Genomic DNA, 15,966 nt, shown 5'->3' on the forward strand with positions numbered 1-15,966 from the left:
CGCAAACCCACTACCGGTCACAAGTCTAACATCAACAAAACTCTTTCGCATGAATCAAAGCTCCAAAACTTCCTATGACGTCGCCCACTTACAAACTTTACCTTTCGCATCCACGAACCGCATCCTAAAGAACTAACGTTGTTGAGTTTGAAAAACTAATCCATGTGATGAACAAACATTATAATTGTTGGTTTAACTTATTTGGTTTAGTGTGCAGGAAAAACAAATAAAACATCTTGACCCAAGGAATAAATAATCAAGCCCACACACTGTGGTCCATCATAACTAAGCCAAGCCCTATCACAAGTCCATGAACTAAATATGAGGAAATAAAGAAATGAGCCCAAAATCCTTAAAGCCTCATATGGTTACCTACTCCCATACCTCAAGAAACTTGAATCCCAAGTTCAATTCACTTTATTCCTACTTAGCTTCCACCGAAAGCTAAAAGTTCTCTCTTCTCTCTCCTTTCTCTTCCATTTCGGTCACGTCTTCCAACAAGGAAGAAAGAAAGAAAAGAAAAGTGCAGTAGCTATGATGGTTTGAAGAACAAAAAGCTTGTTTCCAAATTCAAGCAAGAAGAAAGGGCTACAACTTAGAAGCTAGTCACTCTTCGGTCAGAACACATCAAAAAGTTTCTTTCTCCTTTTGTGCTTCACCAAGGAACCAAGGAGAAATCTGCCAAGTACTAAGAACAGAACAAGCAACAATGAAGAAAACAAAGTCAACTATGGTCAGAAGCTCATCAATGCTCAGAAATAAAACTTGGAGCCAAAGCAAGGCTCCCCGATCAAGATTGAAGAAACTTGAAGAAAAAGGATGAGAGAATGGGTGAATTGCATGCAACAGATTCAAATTTCTCTTTCCCTACTAACGAAGACACTGCAAGCTCTGCGAAGGAAAGAAGACAGCATAGACCTTGAGCTAGCTTTAACCTTGGAAGCTTCACTCTTCTATAATAAGGGTGAACGGCCAAGGGTTGAAAGCAAGAGAGTAAGAAATAAGCACATAGTTCGGTTCTCATAGCTTCCTAAGCTTTTGAGTTCTTCTCCTTCATGGTTCTTATTTAGTATTTTCTTTTTCTCAGTTTAATATATCTGAGTCTCATTGAAAAAGAAAACATGGTGAGATTTGTAAGAAAAAGCCAATGAGAGGTAAAAGGCAGTGAGTTAGGTTTGGAGAAAAAGCCATAAGATGTTTAAGAATTTTCTTTGTACATCTTTCTGTTTTGAGTCATGATCTTGAGGGGATTCCCTTGCAAGTTGGGTTAGCACTTTGTTGTTGAAAGCTAGATTGAGGTCTAGTCAAATTTAGATTGGGTTAGAATCTGGATTTGTCCCAGATAGGATTGCGTTGATCCTAGGGAAACAGTGGTGTATGTAATGTGTTGAAAAAGTTAGTGAAATTCAATCATAATTGTGATAGAAACTGGATGTAGGCTACATTACACTAGGTAGCTGAAGCAGGATACATCTGTGTGTCACTTCTTTTTCTCTACTTCACTTCTGGTTCTATTACTCATGAGACAAAAACAAAGTGTCTCTTAACTCGATACGAGACAAAAGCAAAAATATCTCCTAAATTTCTTTGAAAAAGCAAAAAGTAATATTCACAAGAAAAGGAGGCTAAGATTCAACTCCGCTTTTCTTAGTCACTGATAACCATCAATTGGTATCAGAGCTTGGTCTCAAAGAGATCAAGCTTAGCATCTTGGAGGAAGATCTTGATGGCAAACAATAATGGTTCTAATATGGTGGCCTATACTCTGACAGAAGAGCAATCCAACAACAGACCTCTGTTCTTCAATGGAAAGAATTACAGCTATTGAAAGGAGAAAATAAAGATCTTTGTTCAATCAGTAGATTACAACATTTGAAAGATCATCCTGAATGGTCCCCAAGTTCTAATCAAAACAGGAGCAGATGGTGTAGTCATTCCTAAAACTGAGACCGAATGGAATAATGAAGATAAAAAGAAAATAGAGCTCAATGCCAAAGCTGTCATCATGCTTAACTGTACTATCAGCTTTGAGAAATACCGAAAGGTATCAAGATGCAAAACAACAAAGAAAATCTGGAACAAGCTCCAAGTCACCTATGAAGGGACTACCCAAATCAAGAGAACCAGAATAGACATGCTGAGCAAAGAGTACACAATGTTCTCTATGAAGGAAGGAGAATCTATTGACAAAATGTTTGAAAGATTCAACGTCATCATCAATGGCTTAGATGCTCTGGGGATTACTCATCCTGAAACTGTGTTAGTGAGAAAAGTTCTGAGATGTCTCACTAAAGAGTGGGAAACTAGGGCTATTGTTATAGTTGAGAGTAGTGGCATTGATCAAATGACATATGATGATCTGAGGGGAAATTTACTTGCTTTTGAAACCACTTACTTGAAAAATGACACAAAAAGGAAAGAAATTACTCTCAAATCATTCAATAAGTCCCTGGATGATGAATCCAATGATAATTTATCTTATGACAAGTTTGTTCTGTTTGCTAAGAAATTTAGGAAAATGATGAAGATTAAAGAAAGAAGCAAGGGAGGCAGCTTAGGAAGACCAAAAAGGGACTTAAGCAAGATCATCTGCCACAACTACAAAGAGGCTGGACACTACAAGTTTGACTGTCCAAAGTTGAAGAAAGAAGAAAAGACCAAGAAAGAAAAGAAGTAGGGACTCATGGCCTCTTGGGAAGATCTGGAAAATGATTCAGACGAAGAGGAAGAATTAGAGAACAAATCTAAAACCTGTCTCATGGCCGATCAAAGTCATCAAACTGATGAGGCAATTTTCATTGAACCTTCTACTGAAGACCTTCATCTTATGATCGATAATCTCACTGAGAAACTATGATACTTCTTAAATGAAAATCATGAACTTGAATCTCAAAATGACATCCTAAAGGTAGAAAACATTTTTCTCAAAGATAAATTAAGGGAAGTCGAAAGTGCTATTGATCTTGTTGAAGAAAACAAACGGCTAAAGGCTGAACTTAAGGGCTGTGAGAAATAACATTCTGTGATTGCATACTTGAACTGTTTTACAGAAAATGAAAGGTTGCACAAAGAGGTAAAAAGCTTAAAAGAAGATCTGGCCAGCTTTGCTCAAAGTTATGAAAATTTAAATAAACTATCAGCTAGTCAAAAACCTCTTTATGAAAAGGCTGGATTGGGTTTTCAAAAAAATCTAAAACTACTTTTGAAATATCACTTTTTACAAATATGGCTTCTACTTCAGATGACATAAAGTTTCAAAACCCAACTAATTAAAAAAAGGGATAAGTATTATTTTGGTCCCTCACATTGAGGGTCAGAATTGAAACCGTCCCTGGTGTATATTTTGATTCAAAATATCCTTAAAGTCATTTTTGAATTTAAAATCGTCCTTTATAATATTTTCGGACGTAAATGCCCTTGCATCTTTATGAGGCAGTTATGACCCCCGAAAACAATTATATATATATATAGAAAATTAAAATTAATGGAAAAGTTTAATAAGTATACATTGAATTGAAAGGAAGAAAGGGTAAAGCAGCGTGGAAGCCACTGTTGCAAAGTTCACCGTCGAGGACCTGCTGGAGGGAGAACGCCATGGCTGCACAAAGCTCAACCTCGTCTCAAAGCAGGGCTTCATCACATGGTAGGCTGCTACTTTGTTCCCATGGTGAGAAGCCGGTGTTGTGAATCTCAGGGACCAAGGAAAACCCAGGTCGTAGATTTTAGGGTTGTGTCTACTTTGAGATTTGTTTTTTTACTTTTCCTCTAAATTGGGTCTTTTGAGTGATGGAATGGATGGTGATCTCGGTGGGTATGTGCAGGTGCAACAAGGCTGCAATTTTTTTCGTTGGGCAGATCCAGAGACAGAAGTGGAACATTCAGACATTGCTAGAATAAGGAAGAAGCTTTCGATGATGAAATCAAGAACCAAAGCGGCAGAGTGGAAGCTGAAGGTCGTTGCAGTGTTAGGATTTTTTGGGTGGGTTGGGTTTGTATGTTTGCTGTTGCAGAGTTGGTCTAAAGCAACGCAACAGTGTCTAATTCCATTGAACCTGGTATGAAACATGTGTAGGTGTATTCTGCTGTTGTTATTGTTGGTGAATTGAGCTAGGGTTTATCTATTAAGGGGGGTTCCTGATTGTGTTATGTTGAATCTATTTCAACATGTATATATGACTGTTTTGTAAGCATGGTTGGATAATGAAATGAGAGTGAAACTTTTTCTTGGCAAAAACATGAGTTCCATTACTGAACAATAACATAACAATATTGTTCCGGGGGTTACCTGAAACTGTAGGTCGATCTCGGATGAGATCTTCTGTGCTTGGTCGGAGATGACTTGTCCGGCTGGTGGGTGGCGACCGGAGCTGTCGTGTCCAACTTGTGGGACTAGCTGCACTGCTGATCCTTCGTCACCGGAGGGTGGGGGTACCTGCAAGGGACTCCGATGCTTAAGTTAGCAAGGATAGTAGCAGGTTTTTATGTAGAATCAGAGTATGAGTTATACCTGGGTGCTCCAGTGTATTTATAATGGTGTGATAGTGACCCTTTTAGATAAGATAAGTTAGTTATCTTATCTTATCTTATCTTTGGGTGAAAGCTTATTTTCAAGGGAACCGCCCTTACCTCTGTAGGCTTAGGCTGCCTTTAGGTTTGGGTCGTGTCCCTCTATTTGGGCCCTTATTGGGCCTCTGTAGCGTTTTGGCCAAGCTCTTTGTGAAGAGGTCAGACATTGACCGAGCTCTTTGAGAAAAGGTCGGATAGTCTGACCTGAAGAGGTCGGTTGGCTTGTCGCTAAACATCCCGGGTCAGACATCTTGACCCAGGGTATGAACAGTGCCCCTGCTTGAGTTCGATCTTTCCGTGAGATCGTGCTTTTCAGAGCTTCGATCTCTTTGGAAGTCATGCTCAAGCATCTGTCTGGCTTGTTTCTTCATTGCTTTGCAATCTTTGCAGATTTTCTAGAGGTTTGGTACTTCACAGTCCGTCCTCTTTTGAGTGATAGTGTGGGTTTTCTACCCTTGTCTTCTGGATCACGCCTTGCTTTAAGTTTGTGTTGACAACCCTCTGCTTTGGCGAAGTTATCCTTGCGGCTTGATATCCGGGCTCTTAGTGACTTGTCCGATGACTTTTTAGTGTTTCTTTGTATAGAACCTTTTTTAGTCTCGGATGACGTTCGTAGCCCTGTTTGAGATTGTGCCTTTTTTTAGCGGAGTTGTATCCTTTTAGCTAAGCACATTTGAGCCTTTAGCTGTTTTCCAACCTTTTGGCTTGTTCTTTTTTGAGATCGTTCTTGTGCCTCTTCTTAGCTGACGTCGACCTGTACGACTTTGTCCCTGCTTGAGTTCGGACCTTTCCGTGAGATCGTGCTTTCGGAGCTTTGATCTCTTTGGGGAAGTCGTGCTCAAGCATCCTGACTTTGGTCGATCTTAAGTAGTTTCTCCTTGTGCGAATTTGGTATTGCCCCTTTTTAGTTTGTTGAGAGGTCTTTTCAGCCTTCTTCCGACTTGTTTGTCTTCACTGCTCGGGCTTTTTAGTCATAATCCAACAACTTTTTAGGTAGTGTTCCGATGGGGAATCTTTTTATAGTTTGTTTGGATGACTTTTTAGCGCCGTCTTTGAGGCCGTGCTTTTTGCTTTTTAAGTAGTGTCTTTTTTCAAGACTTTGTACTTTTCAGCGAAGCACTTCTGGCTTTGGTCTTTTGAGCTTTCTTTGGCCTTTGTGAGATGTTTATAGAGTGTTGGCATTTTACTATCCGACCTCTTTTTGTTTTGTCCACTTTCTGCTTGGTCGAGGTGGTCCTTTGGGGCTAACTTGTCCGACAACTTTTTAGTGTTCTTTGGTAGAACCTTTTTAGTTGGTCTGAACAATTTCGATAGCCTTGTTGTGGAGCCGTGGCTTTTTGGGCAAAGCTATGTCCCTTTTAGCGCACGTTTTTCGTTGGTCCGATTTCTCTTGTCAATCCTTCTTTAGCTTTCGTTGGTCTGACTTCTCTTGTCGTTCCAAGTTGTAGCTTTCGTTGGTCCGACTTCTTCTTGTCGGTCCAATCTGTAGCTTTCGTTGGTCCGACTTCTTGTCGTCAGTCCAATCTGTAGCTTTAATTGGCTCGGTCTGACTTCTTCATGTCGGCCTCTTCTAAGTTATTTCTTAGTAATCCATTTTATTTGGACCTTTGTCAGATATCTTTTATGGTTTACTTTTTATAACTTTTGTCGGGCCGATTTCATTATGTCAGGCCCTTCTAAGTTACTTTTGTAATCCTCTTTCTTGGACCTTGCTCAGGTCTCTTTCAAGGATTACTTTTGTAACTTTATGTTTTGGGCCGACTTCATCATGTCGGGCCCTTCTAAGTTATTTCTAGCAATCTTCTTTTTTGGACCTTGCTCAGGTCTCTTTCAGGGATTACTTTTGTAACTTTTGTGTTTTGGGCCGACTTCATCATGTCGGACCCTTCTAAGTTATTTTTGTAATCCTCTTTCTTGGACCTTACTCAGGTCTCTTTCAGGGATTACTTTTATAACTTTTTGGTTTTGGGCCGACTTTTTCATGTTGGACCCTTCTAAGTTATTTTTGTAATCCTCTTTCTTGGACTTTACTCAGGTCTCTTTCAGGGATTACTTTTATAACTTTTATGTTTTGGGCCGACTTCATCATGTCGTGCCCTTCTAAGTTATTTTTGTAATCCTCTTTCTTGGATCTTTGTTCAGGTCTCTTTCAGGGATTACTTTTATAACTTTTATGTTTTGGGCCGACTTCGTCGTGTCGTGCCCTTCTAAGTTATAGTAATCCTCTTTTATAGGGTTGGCCAGACCTCTTTCCAGGGTTTACTTATAACTTTGGTTGACTGGTCCGACTTCTTAACGTCGGCCAGTCTTTAAGTTATTATTTAGCAATCCATCATATCAAGACCTCGTCAGGTCCTTTCTCCGGATCACTTTCGATAACTTCTTGCATTATTCTGTTTTCATCTTTGTAGGAATTGGGTTCAATCCTCGTTTGGTCGACCTTTAGATGAATTTGGTTTTCATCTCTGTTGGTCTTTATCGTGATCGTGCAGTGAATTTGATTTTCACTTTCTGGCGATCTGTAGCTTTATAATCGGGCGATGAATTTTGCTTTCACTTTTTTGCCGACCTTGTCGAAATCGGGCGATGAATTCTGCTTTCATCTTTGCCGACTTTTATCGTGATCGGACGGTGAATTTGGTTTTCACCCCGCCGACCTTGTCGTGATCAGGCAGTAAAATTTTGCGCTCAGATTAATGCGTCTTGGTAGAGCAGTGAATTTGGTTTTCACTTTGTCGACCTTTGTCGAAATCAAATGATGAATTCGGTTTTCATCGCGGTCGGGTGGTGAAGTTGGTTTTCACCTTGCCGACTTTGTCGTGATCGGGCGGTGAATTTGGTTTTCACCTTGCCGACCTGCCGTAATCGGGTGTCTTGGTAGGAAACTTTTTAGGGAATCTGCAATCTTTTAAACAATAAAATGAGGATAAGAGTGTGTACATGTTAGTGCTTACCCTTCTAGGTCAGGCAATCTTTTTAGATCTCGGCCTGGCGCCCTTTTTAGATTGCAGGCATGCCATGACCTTGGTAGCTCTTGCCCTTCGAGTTCGGACAGTCTGTAGTAGCCCTTTCCAAGTACTTTTATGATTCGGTAGGGTCCTTTTCAGTTTGCTGTCAGCTTTCCTTCTCCAGGTCGAGTTGTTCCGATATCATTTCGGATTAGGATGAGGTCGTTGTTGGCAAAGCTTTGCTGTACTACCTTCTGATTGTATCTTGAGGCCATTCGACGTTTTAACGCCTCTTCCTTTGATCCGAGCTCTCTCTCGGACTTCTGGAAATAGGTTGAGTTCTTTCCTTTGGATTTGGGAGTTGACCTCTTCATTGTAGAGGATCATTCTGGGGGATCCTTTTTTGATCTCTACTGGGATCATTGCCTCCATTCCGTAAATTAATCGGAAGGATGATTCCCCCGTGGTGAAGTGTGGAGTTGTCCAATATGTCCATCGGACTTGTGGGAGCTCTTCAGCCCAAGCTCCCTTTGTGTCGTTTTAACCCAGCTAGTATGACTTTGTTGGCAGCTTCTGCTTGTCCACTGGCTTGTGGGTGTTCTTCGGATGTGAATTGGTGCTTTCTTTTCAAGTCAGCCACCAACTTCTTGAAACCTGTGTCCATGAATTAAGTGGCATCGTCTGTGGTGATGGAGTAAGGAACCCCAAACCTTGTAACAATGTTTCTGTACAAGAATTTCTGACTTTTTTGAGCAGTGGTATTAGCTAGGGGCTCTACCTCAATCCATTTTGTGAAGTAATCCACCCTTACAATGAAGAACTTGACTTGTCCCGATCCTTTGGAAAATAGTCCGAGGAGGTCGAGTCCCCTCTTTGCGAACGGCCAAGGTGATGTTACACTGATGAGCTCCTTTGGTGGGGTAATGTGGAAGTTGGCATGCTTTTTTATGTAAAGCTTTGACTTTGTATTTGGGTTTTTACTCTGTTGTTGCCTCCAAAGGGTGCCCCTGGACTTTTGTGTGAGTCCTGGGGTTTCCCTTTTACTGCTATATCTGACACCTGATGTTTTGCTGTTATTGTCCGAGTTGTTTCCTTATTTGCCCGAGTTGTTGGTACTGGCTAGTTTTGAAAGTACATTAGCTCGGGCATTCTGCTCCCGAGGTATGTGTCGGACCTCATATCCACCGAAATGTCCGAGCTGTTTTTTGTTTTTGTCCAGGGTCCCCTGAATTGTCCGAGCTATTCTCTGGTTTTGTCCAGGGTCCCGATTCTTCCAGCTAAGTTTGTTTTCTGTAAGATGCCTTTTATGGGCTGGTTGGTTCGAACTCTGATAGTGTGAGCTTGAAAATATGGGTGGAGTCGTTGAGAGGTGAGTATGAGGGCATATGCAAACTTTTTCTATCTTTTGATAGTTTAGTTCGGTCCCTTGTAGAGCTTTGCTGTAGACGGGTTGTTGCCCCCTTTTCGTCTTCTTTGACTAGTGCTGAGGCTATTGCCCGACTTCCCACTGCGAGGTATGATATGAGTTCTTCACTTTCCCTTGGTCGGGTAAGAATGGGTGGTTGCCCCAAGAATTTTTGAAATCTCGGAAGGCTTGTTCACACTCCGTTGTCCTTTTCAAACCTCTCTCCCTTCCTTAATATACCTCTTGGAGGTGTCTTTTGCAAGATGATTTAGAGATGCCTCCTCCTGCGAATCCTCCATTTATCATATGAACATGTCTCTCAGGGGTGTGAGGTGGACGTTCAACTCGTCTGACCTCTTCGGTGTGAGGTAGACGTTCAACTCGCCCGACCTCTTCGGTGTGAGGTGGATCTTCAACTCGCCCGACCTCTTTGGTGTGAGGTGGATGTTCCACTCGTCCGACCTCTTCGGTGTGAGGTGGATGTTCCACTCGTCCGACCTCTTTGGTGTGAGGTGGATGTTCCACTCGTCCGACCTCTTTTGTTTTTGATTAGGCGAGGTGGTGGGATCTTCTCAGTGTTGCATATTTCTCAGTAAACATCCACAAGAGACACCCGAAGAGGGGTGTAATTGTGGTATTTTATAGGCTTCTCACCGGGTTGATCTTCTTTTTTCTTGGACTCTTTATCCTTGTTCCGTGGTGGGTTAGGAGAATCCAGTTTTTGAGCTATCTCCCAATTGGGAGTTCTCCTCCATATTGATATATTTTTCCTCCCTTTGTTAGACTTCGTTTAGAGATGTTGGGTATTTCTTGGATATTAAGTGGTTGAAAGGTCCTTCTCTAAGGCCATTGATGAGTCCCATGCTGGCCGCTTCTGTTGGAAGACTTTGTATGTCAAGGCATGCTTTGTTGAATCTTTCCATGTAGCTGCGGAGACTTTTCCGATCTCCTTGCTTGATTCCTAATAAACTTGGGGCGTGCTTGGCTTTGTCCTTCTGGATGGAAAATAACGGATTGCATCTGAGGCCTCCGTGAGATACATCCTGCTTCTGAAATTGCTAAGATGATGGCTTGGATCCGATGTGCCGTCGTACGGAGTCATGTCGGGAGCTTTGAAGTCCTTTGGGACTTTAGCTTTCATGATCTCCTTGGTGAATGGATCTTTGTCCTTGTGGGAGTCGTCATCGTGACTGGGTTGAATGGTTTTGGCTTTGAGATCAGCCTCGAGCTTTAGGAGCTTGTCCTCTAGCTCTCGTCGTCACCTAGTTTCTCTCCGGAGGTTTCTCTCAGCTTCTTGTTCCAGCTGTTTAAGGCGATTCTGTTGCTTACGGATAACTTCCAAAATTTTTGTGTTTGGGGGTTGCTTATCTCCCCCGTTTTGAGGTGTGTCTTTGGAGGTGGCATCCGTGTCTTTGTTTAGCATTCTGTCCACCAAACCAAAGTTGTGATCGTTGTCGTGGTCATCCTCCATGGTGATGGGATGGCTTCCAGGTTCCCCGGCAACGGTGCCAATGTTTCGGGGGTTACCTGAAACTGTAGGTCGATCTCGGACGAGATCTTCTGTGCTTGGTCGGAGATGACTTGTCCGGCTGGTGGGTGGCGGCCGGAGCTGTCGTGTCCGACTTGTGGGACTAGATACACTGCTGATCCTTCATCACCGGAGGGTGGGGGTACCTGCAAGGGACTCCGATGCTTAAGTTAGCAAGGGTAGTAGCAGGTTTTTATGTAGAATCAGAGTATGAGTTATACCTGGGTGCTCCAGTGTATTTATAATGGTGTGATAGTGACCCTTTTAGATAAGATAAGTTAGTTATCTTATTTTATTTTATCTTATCTTTGGGTGAGGTCAGCTTATCTTCAAGGGAACCGCCCTTACTTCTATAGGCTTGGGCTGCCTTTGGGTTTGGGTCGTGTCTCTCTATTTGGGCCCTTATTGGGCCTCTGTAGCGTTTTGGCCGAGCTCTTTGTGAAGAGGTCGGACATTGACCGAGTTCTTTGAGAAGAGGTCGGATAGTCTGACCTGAAGAGGTCGGTCGGCTTGTCGCTAAACATCCCGGGTCGGACATCTTGACCCAGGGTATGAACAAATGTCATTAAAATGGTAAATGTCTAAATACATAATAAGCATAGTGTTTGACATTACCAGAACCTTAAACGAAACTTACTTAAAATAAACTAACCATTAAAAGGATTGGCTGGGAACAAGCCAATAATTCAGTACGACAGTCAGTAGCACAAAGGCAAAATATAAGCAACAAAAAGTAACAAACAAGTCCACACTGTTTAACCAGAATCTTAACACAAACTTAAAACAAAATAAACAAACATGCATGGTATAAAACTATGACAATTTGATGCTAAGTGTTGTCATTTCCCTAAAGCAATCCCCATTTTTTGGAGGCAACTTTGCCATTAACTTCAGTTTCCTGGGAGAAAAATAAGGTCCTCCAGTAAGGCTGACAAAGTAGTGCCAAGTGGGTTGGCTTGAAGCTATGACAAAGGATGGTTGAGATGCTGGAAGAGTTGTGGTGGTTGGCTGTGATGAGGATGTAGAAGGTGCTGAGATTTTTGGGCTTACAATCCTCTTGGGTGGTGGATCATGTTGGGCTGAAGATGTGGGCTTCGTGGTCCCCTTGGGCCTGCCTCTAGGCCTTTTTGGCTGTGTTACAGTGTTGGACTAGGCTGAAGTTGGTGGCTGTGTTGCTGAAGCAACTTTTCTCTTGACAGTGAGCTTAGGAGTGGGCTGTGTAGATACAATTTTCTTTCCTCCCTTAGCAGCTGGAGGCTGTGAGTTGTTGCTTCCCCTGGATTGCTTGCCTTTGCTTAGTTTCTTGGAATTTTGGGCCTATTAAACAGTTGCAATCAATAGATATGTACATAAGGCTTAATGAAAAATCTCAGACAAGCAATGTAAAAAATTAATCAACATACCTCATTCTCAATAGGTTTAGGCCATCTGCTTTTATTATGTCCAACAACACCACATATAGAGCAACTTTGTTTCTCCCCCTTCCTGGACATGTGAGTGCGGCTGCTCTGTTCTTCATCTTCAGCAGATGGTTTCCTTTTTTTGACTGCCATGTGACTAGCCCTTCTGGTGCACCAAATTACAATCACACTTTTGTAACTCCGCACAACTAAATAGCAAGTGCACTAGGTCGTCCAAGTAATACCTTACGTGAGTAAAGGTCGATCCCACGGAGATTGTCGGCTTGAAGCAAGCTATGGTTATCTTGTAACTCTTAGTCAGGATATCAATAATTCTCAGATTTAATTATAAAAAGTAAAAGAACATGAAATAAATACTTGTTATGCAGTAATGAAGAACAGGTTGAGGCTTTGGAGATGCTTTGTCTTCTGAATCTCTGCTTTCCTACTATCTTCTTCTTCATGCACGCAAGGCTCCTTCCATGGCAAGCTTTAAGTTGGGCATCATCGTTGTCAATGACTACTTCCCGTCCTCTCAGTGAAAATGTTCCAAATGCGCTGTCACCACACGGCTAATCATCTGTCGGTTCTTGATCATGTCGGAATAGGATCCATTGATCCTTTTGCGTCTGTCACTACGCCCAACACTCGCGAGTTTGAAGCTCGTCACAGTCATCCCTTTCCAGATCCTACTCAGAATACTACAGACAAAGTTTAGACGTTCCGGATCTCAGGAATGGCCGCCAATAATTCTAGCTTATACCACGAAGACTCTGATCTGAATCATGAGGCTAAGAGATATGCATTCAATCTAAAGGTAGAACGGAGGTGGTTGTCAGGCACGCGTTCATAGGTGAGAATGATGATGAGTGTCATGGATCATCACATTCATCAGGTTGAAGTGCGAATGAATATCTTAGAATAGAAGCAAGCGTGATAGAATGGAAAACAGTAGTAATTGCATTAATTCATGAAGAACAGCAGAGCTCCTCACCCCAACAATGGGGTTTAGAGACTCATGCCATGGAAGATACAATATGAAACATGTAGAATGTCAGGAGGTACAAGATGAATTACTAAAAGTAGTTTTTATAGTAAACTAGTGACCTAGGGTTACAGAAAATGAGTAAGCTAGGGTGTTTAGTGTAAAAATCCACTTTCGGGGCCCACTTGGTGTGTGCTTGGGCTGAGCATTGAAGCTTTCATGTGTAGAGACTTTTCTTGGAGTTAAACGCCAGCTATTGTGCCAGTTTGGGCGTTTAACTCCAGCTTTTATGCCAGTTCTGGCGTTAAACGCCAGAAATTTTAAGCTGACTTGGAACGCCGGTTTGGGCCATCAAATCTTAGACAAAGTATGAACTATTATATATTACTGGAAAGCCCAGGATGTCTACTTTCCAACGCAATTGAGAGCGCGCCAATTGGGCTTTTGTAGCTCCAGGAAATCTACTTCGAGTGCAGGGAGGTCAGAATCCAACAGCATCTGCAGTCCTTTTTCAGCCTCTGAATCAGATTTTTGCTCAGGTCCCTCATCAGCCAAAAAATATCTGAAATCACAGAAAAAAACACAAACTCGTAGTAAAGTCCAGAAAAGTGAATTTTAAATAAAAACTAATAAAAATATAATAAAAACTAACTAAAATATACTAAAAACATACTAAAAACAGTGCCAAAAAGCGTATAAATTATCCGCTCATCACAACATCAAACTTAAATTGTTGCTTGTCCCCAAGCAACTAAAAATCAAATAGGATAAAAAGAAGAGAATATACAATTAAGTCCAAAAACATCTATGAAGATCAGTCTTAATTAGATGAGCGGGGCTATTAGCTTTTTGCTTCTAAACAGTTTTGGCATCTCACTTTATCCTTTGAAGTTCAGAATGATTGGCTTCTATAGGAACTCAGAATCCAGATAGTGTTATTGATTCTCCTAGTTAAGTATGTTGATTCTTGAACACAACTACTTTATGAGTCTTAGCCGTGACCCTAAGCATTTTGTTTTCCAGTATTACCACCGGATACATAAATGCCACAGACACATAACTGGGTGAACCTTTTCAGATTGTGACTCAGCTTTGCTAGAGTCCCCAATTAGAGGTGTCCAGAGCTCTTAAGCACACTCTTTTTGCTTTGGACCACGACTTTAACTGCTCAGTCTCAAGTTTTCACTTGACACCTTCACGCCATAAGCACATGGTTAGGGATAGCTTGGTTTAGCCGCTTAGGCCAGGATTTTATTCCTGAGGGCCCTCCTATCCACTGATGCTCAAAGCCTTGGATCCTTTTTATTACCCTTGCCTTTTGGTTTAAAGGGCTATTGGCTTCTTCTGCTTGCTTTTTCTTTCTTTTTCTCTCTCTTTTTTTTTCCTCATATCATCCTTTTTTTTTTCTATTCACTGCTTTTTCTTGCTTCAAGAATCAATTTTTTATGATTTTTCAGATTATGAATAACATTTCTCCTTTTTCATTATTCTTTCAAGAGTCAACAATTTTAACATTCATGAACAACGAATTCAAAAATATGCACTATTCAAGCATTCATTCAGAAAACAAAAAGTATTGCCACCACATCAAAATAATTAATCTGTTTTAAAATTTGAAATTCATGTACTTCTTTTTCTTTTGCAATTAAAAACACTTTTTATTTAAGAAAGGTGATGGATTTATTTTCATAGCTTTAAGGTATAGACACTTAGACACTAGTGATCATGTAATAAGACACAAACATAAATAAACATAAAGCATAAAAATTCAAAAAACAGAAAATAAAGAACAAGGACATTAAAGAACGGGTCCACCTTAGTGATGGCGGCTTGTTCTTCCTCTTGAAGATCTTATGGAGTACTTGAGCTCCTCAATATCTCTTCCTTGCCTTTGTTGCTCCTTTCTCATAACTCTTTGGTCTTCTCTAATTTCATGGAGGATAATGGGTTGCTTTTGTTGAGGTCCATGAGTGGGCTCTCTTGTTTGCTCCATCCTCTTTCTAGTGATGGGCTTTTGAGATGAATCTCTCCATCTCTCATGACTCGGAGTTGGAAGCCACTACCTTATCTTTCCTCTTCCAAGAGGTTTCTCCGGCCTTAGGTGCCATAAATGGTTATAGAAAAATGAAAAGCAATGCTTTTACCACACCAAACTTAGAAGGTTTGCTCGTCCTCGAGCAAAAGATGTGTGAAAATGAAGGGGCGAAGATGGCTTTATATAGGAGTGGGGAGAGGGTAAGGTTTGGTCATGTATGGATGGGTTTGTGATGGATGGATGTGGATTGGTGAAGGTTTTATGGAGAAGAGGGTAGGATTTGATAGGTGAGGGATTTTTGGAGAAGAGGTATTGAGGTGATTGGTGAAGGGTATATGGGGAAGAGTATTATGAAAAGGTGTGAAGAAGAGAGAGTGAGTTGAGGTTGGTGGGGATCCTGTGGGGTCTACAGATCCTGAGGTGTCAAGGATTTCTCATCCCTGCACCAATTAGGCTTGCAAAACGCCCCTTGTTGCCAATCCTGGCGTTAAACGCCATGTTGCTACCCATTTCTGGCGTTTAACGCCAGCTTCTTGCCCTTTTCTGGCGTTAAACGCCAGTCTGGTGCCCATTTCTGGCGTTAAACGCCCAGAATGGTGTCAGACTGGGCGTTAAATGCCCATTCTGCTGATCTTACTGGCGTTTAAACGCCAGTAGGCTTCTCCTCCAGTGTGTGCTGTTTTTCATTCTGTTTTTCAGTTTGTTTTTGCTTTTTAAATTGTTTTTGTGACTTCACATGATCATCAACCTACAGAAATCATAAAATAACAATGGAAAATAGAAATTTAACATAGATAAGTAAAATTGGGTTGCCTCCCAACAAGCGCTTCTTTAATGTCAGTAGCTTGACAGTGGGCTCTCATGGAGCCTCACAGATACTCAGAGCATGATGATGGCCTCTTAACACCAAACTTAGAGTCTGGTTGTGGCCTCCCAACACCAAACTTAGAGTTTGAATGTGGGAGTTTTATTTGACTCTGTATTGAGAGAAGCATTTCATGCTTCTTCCCTTTCCTGTCTGCAAACCATGGTGCTTCCTGAATGGCGAAGAGTTGCTCATCCGGAAAGATTTCAGAGATCTCAGTAGGAGGGAGGGATG

At 41.5% G+C, this 15,966-nt stretch overlaps 1 protein-coding gene across 1 annotated transcript; it reads left to right on the plus strand.

The window, feature by feature from the left end:
- Positions 1–2,005: 2,005 nt before the first annotated feature.
- Positions 2,006–2,677, plus strand: LOC140177473 (uncharacterized). Its single transcript, XM_072210585.1, has one exon. The coding sequence runs from the start codon at positions 2,006–2,008 to the stop codon at positions 2,675–2,677; it is 672 nt and encodes a 223-aa protein (XP_072066686.1).
- Positions 2,678–15,966: the final 13,289 nt, after the last annotated feature.

This window comes from Arachis hypogaea, chromosome 13 (assembly GCF_003086295.3).
Source record: "Arachis hypogaea cultivar Tifrunner chromosome 13, arahy.Tifrunner.gnm2.J5K5, whole genome shotgun sequence".
Lineage (NCBI taxonomy): Eukaryota > Viridiplantae > Streptophyta > Magnoliopsida > Fabales > Fabaceae > Arachis > Arachis hypogaea.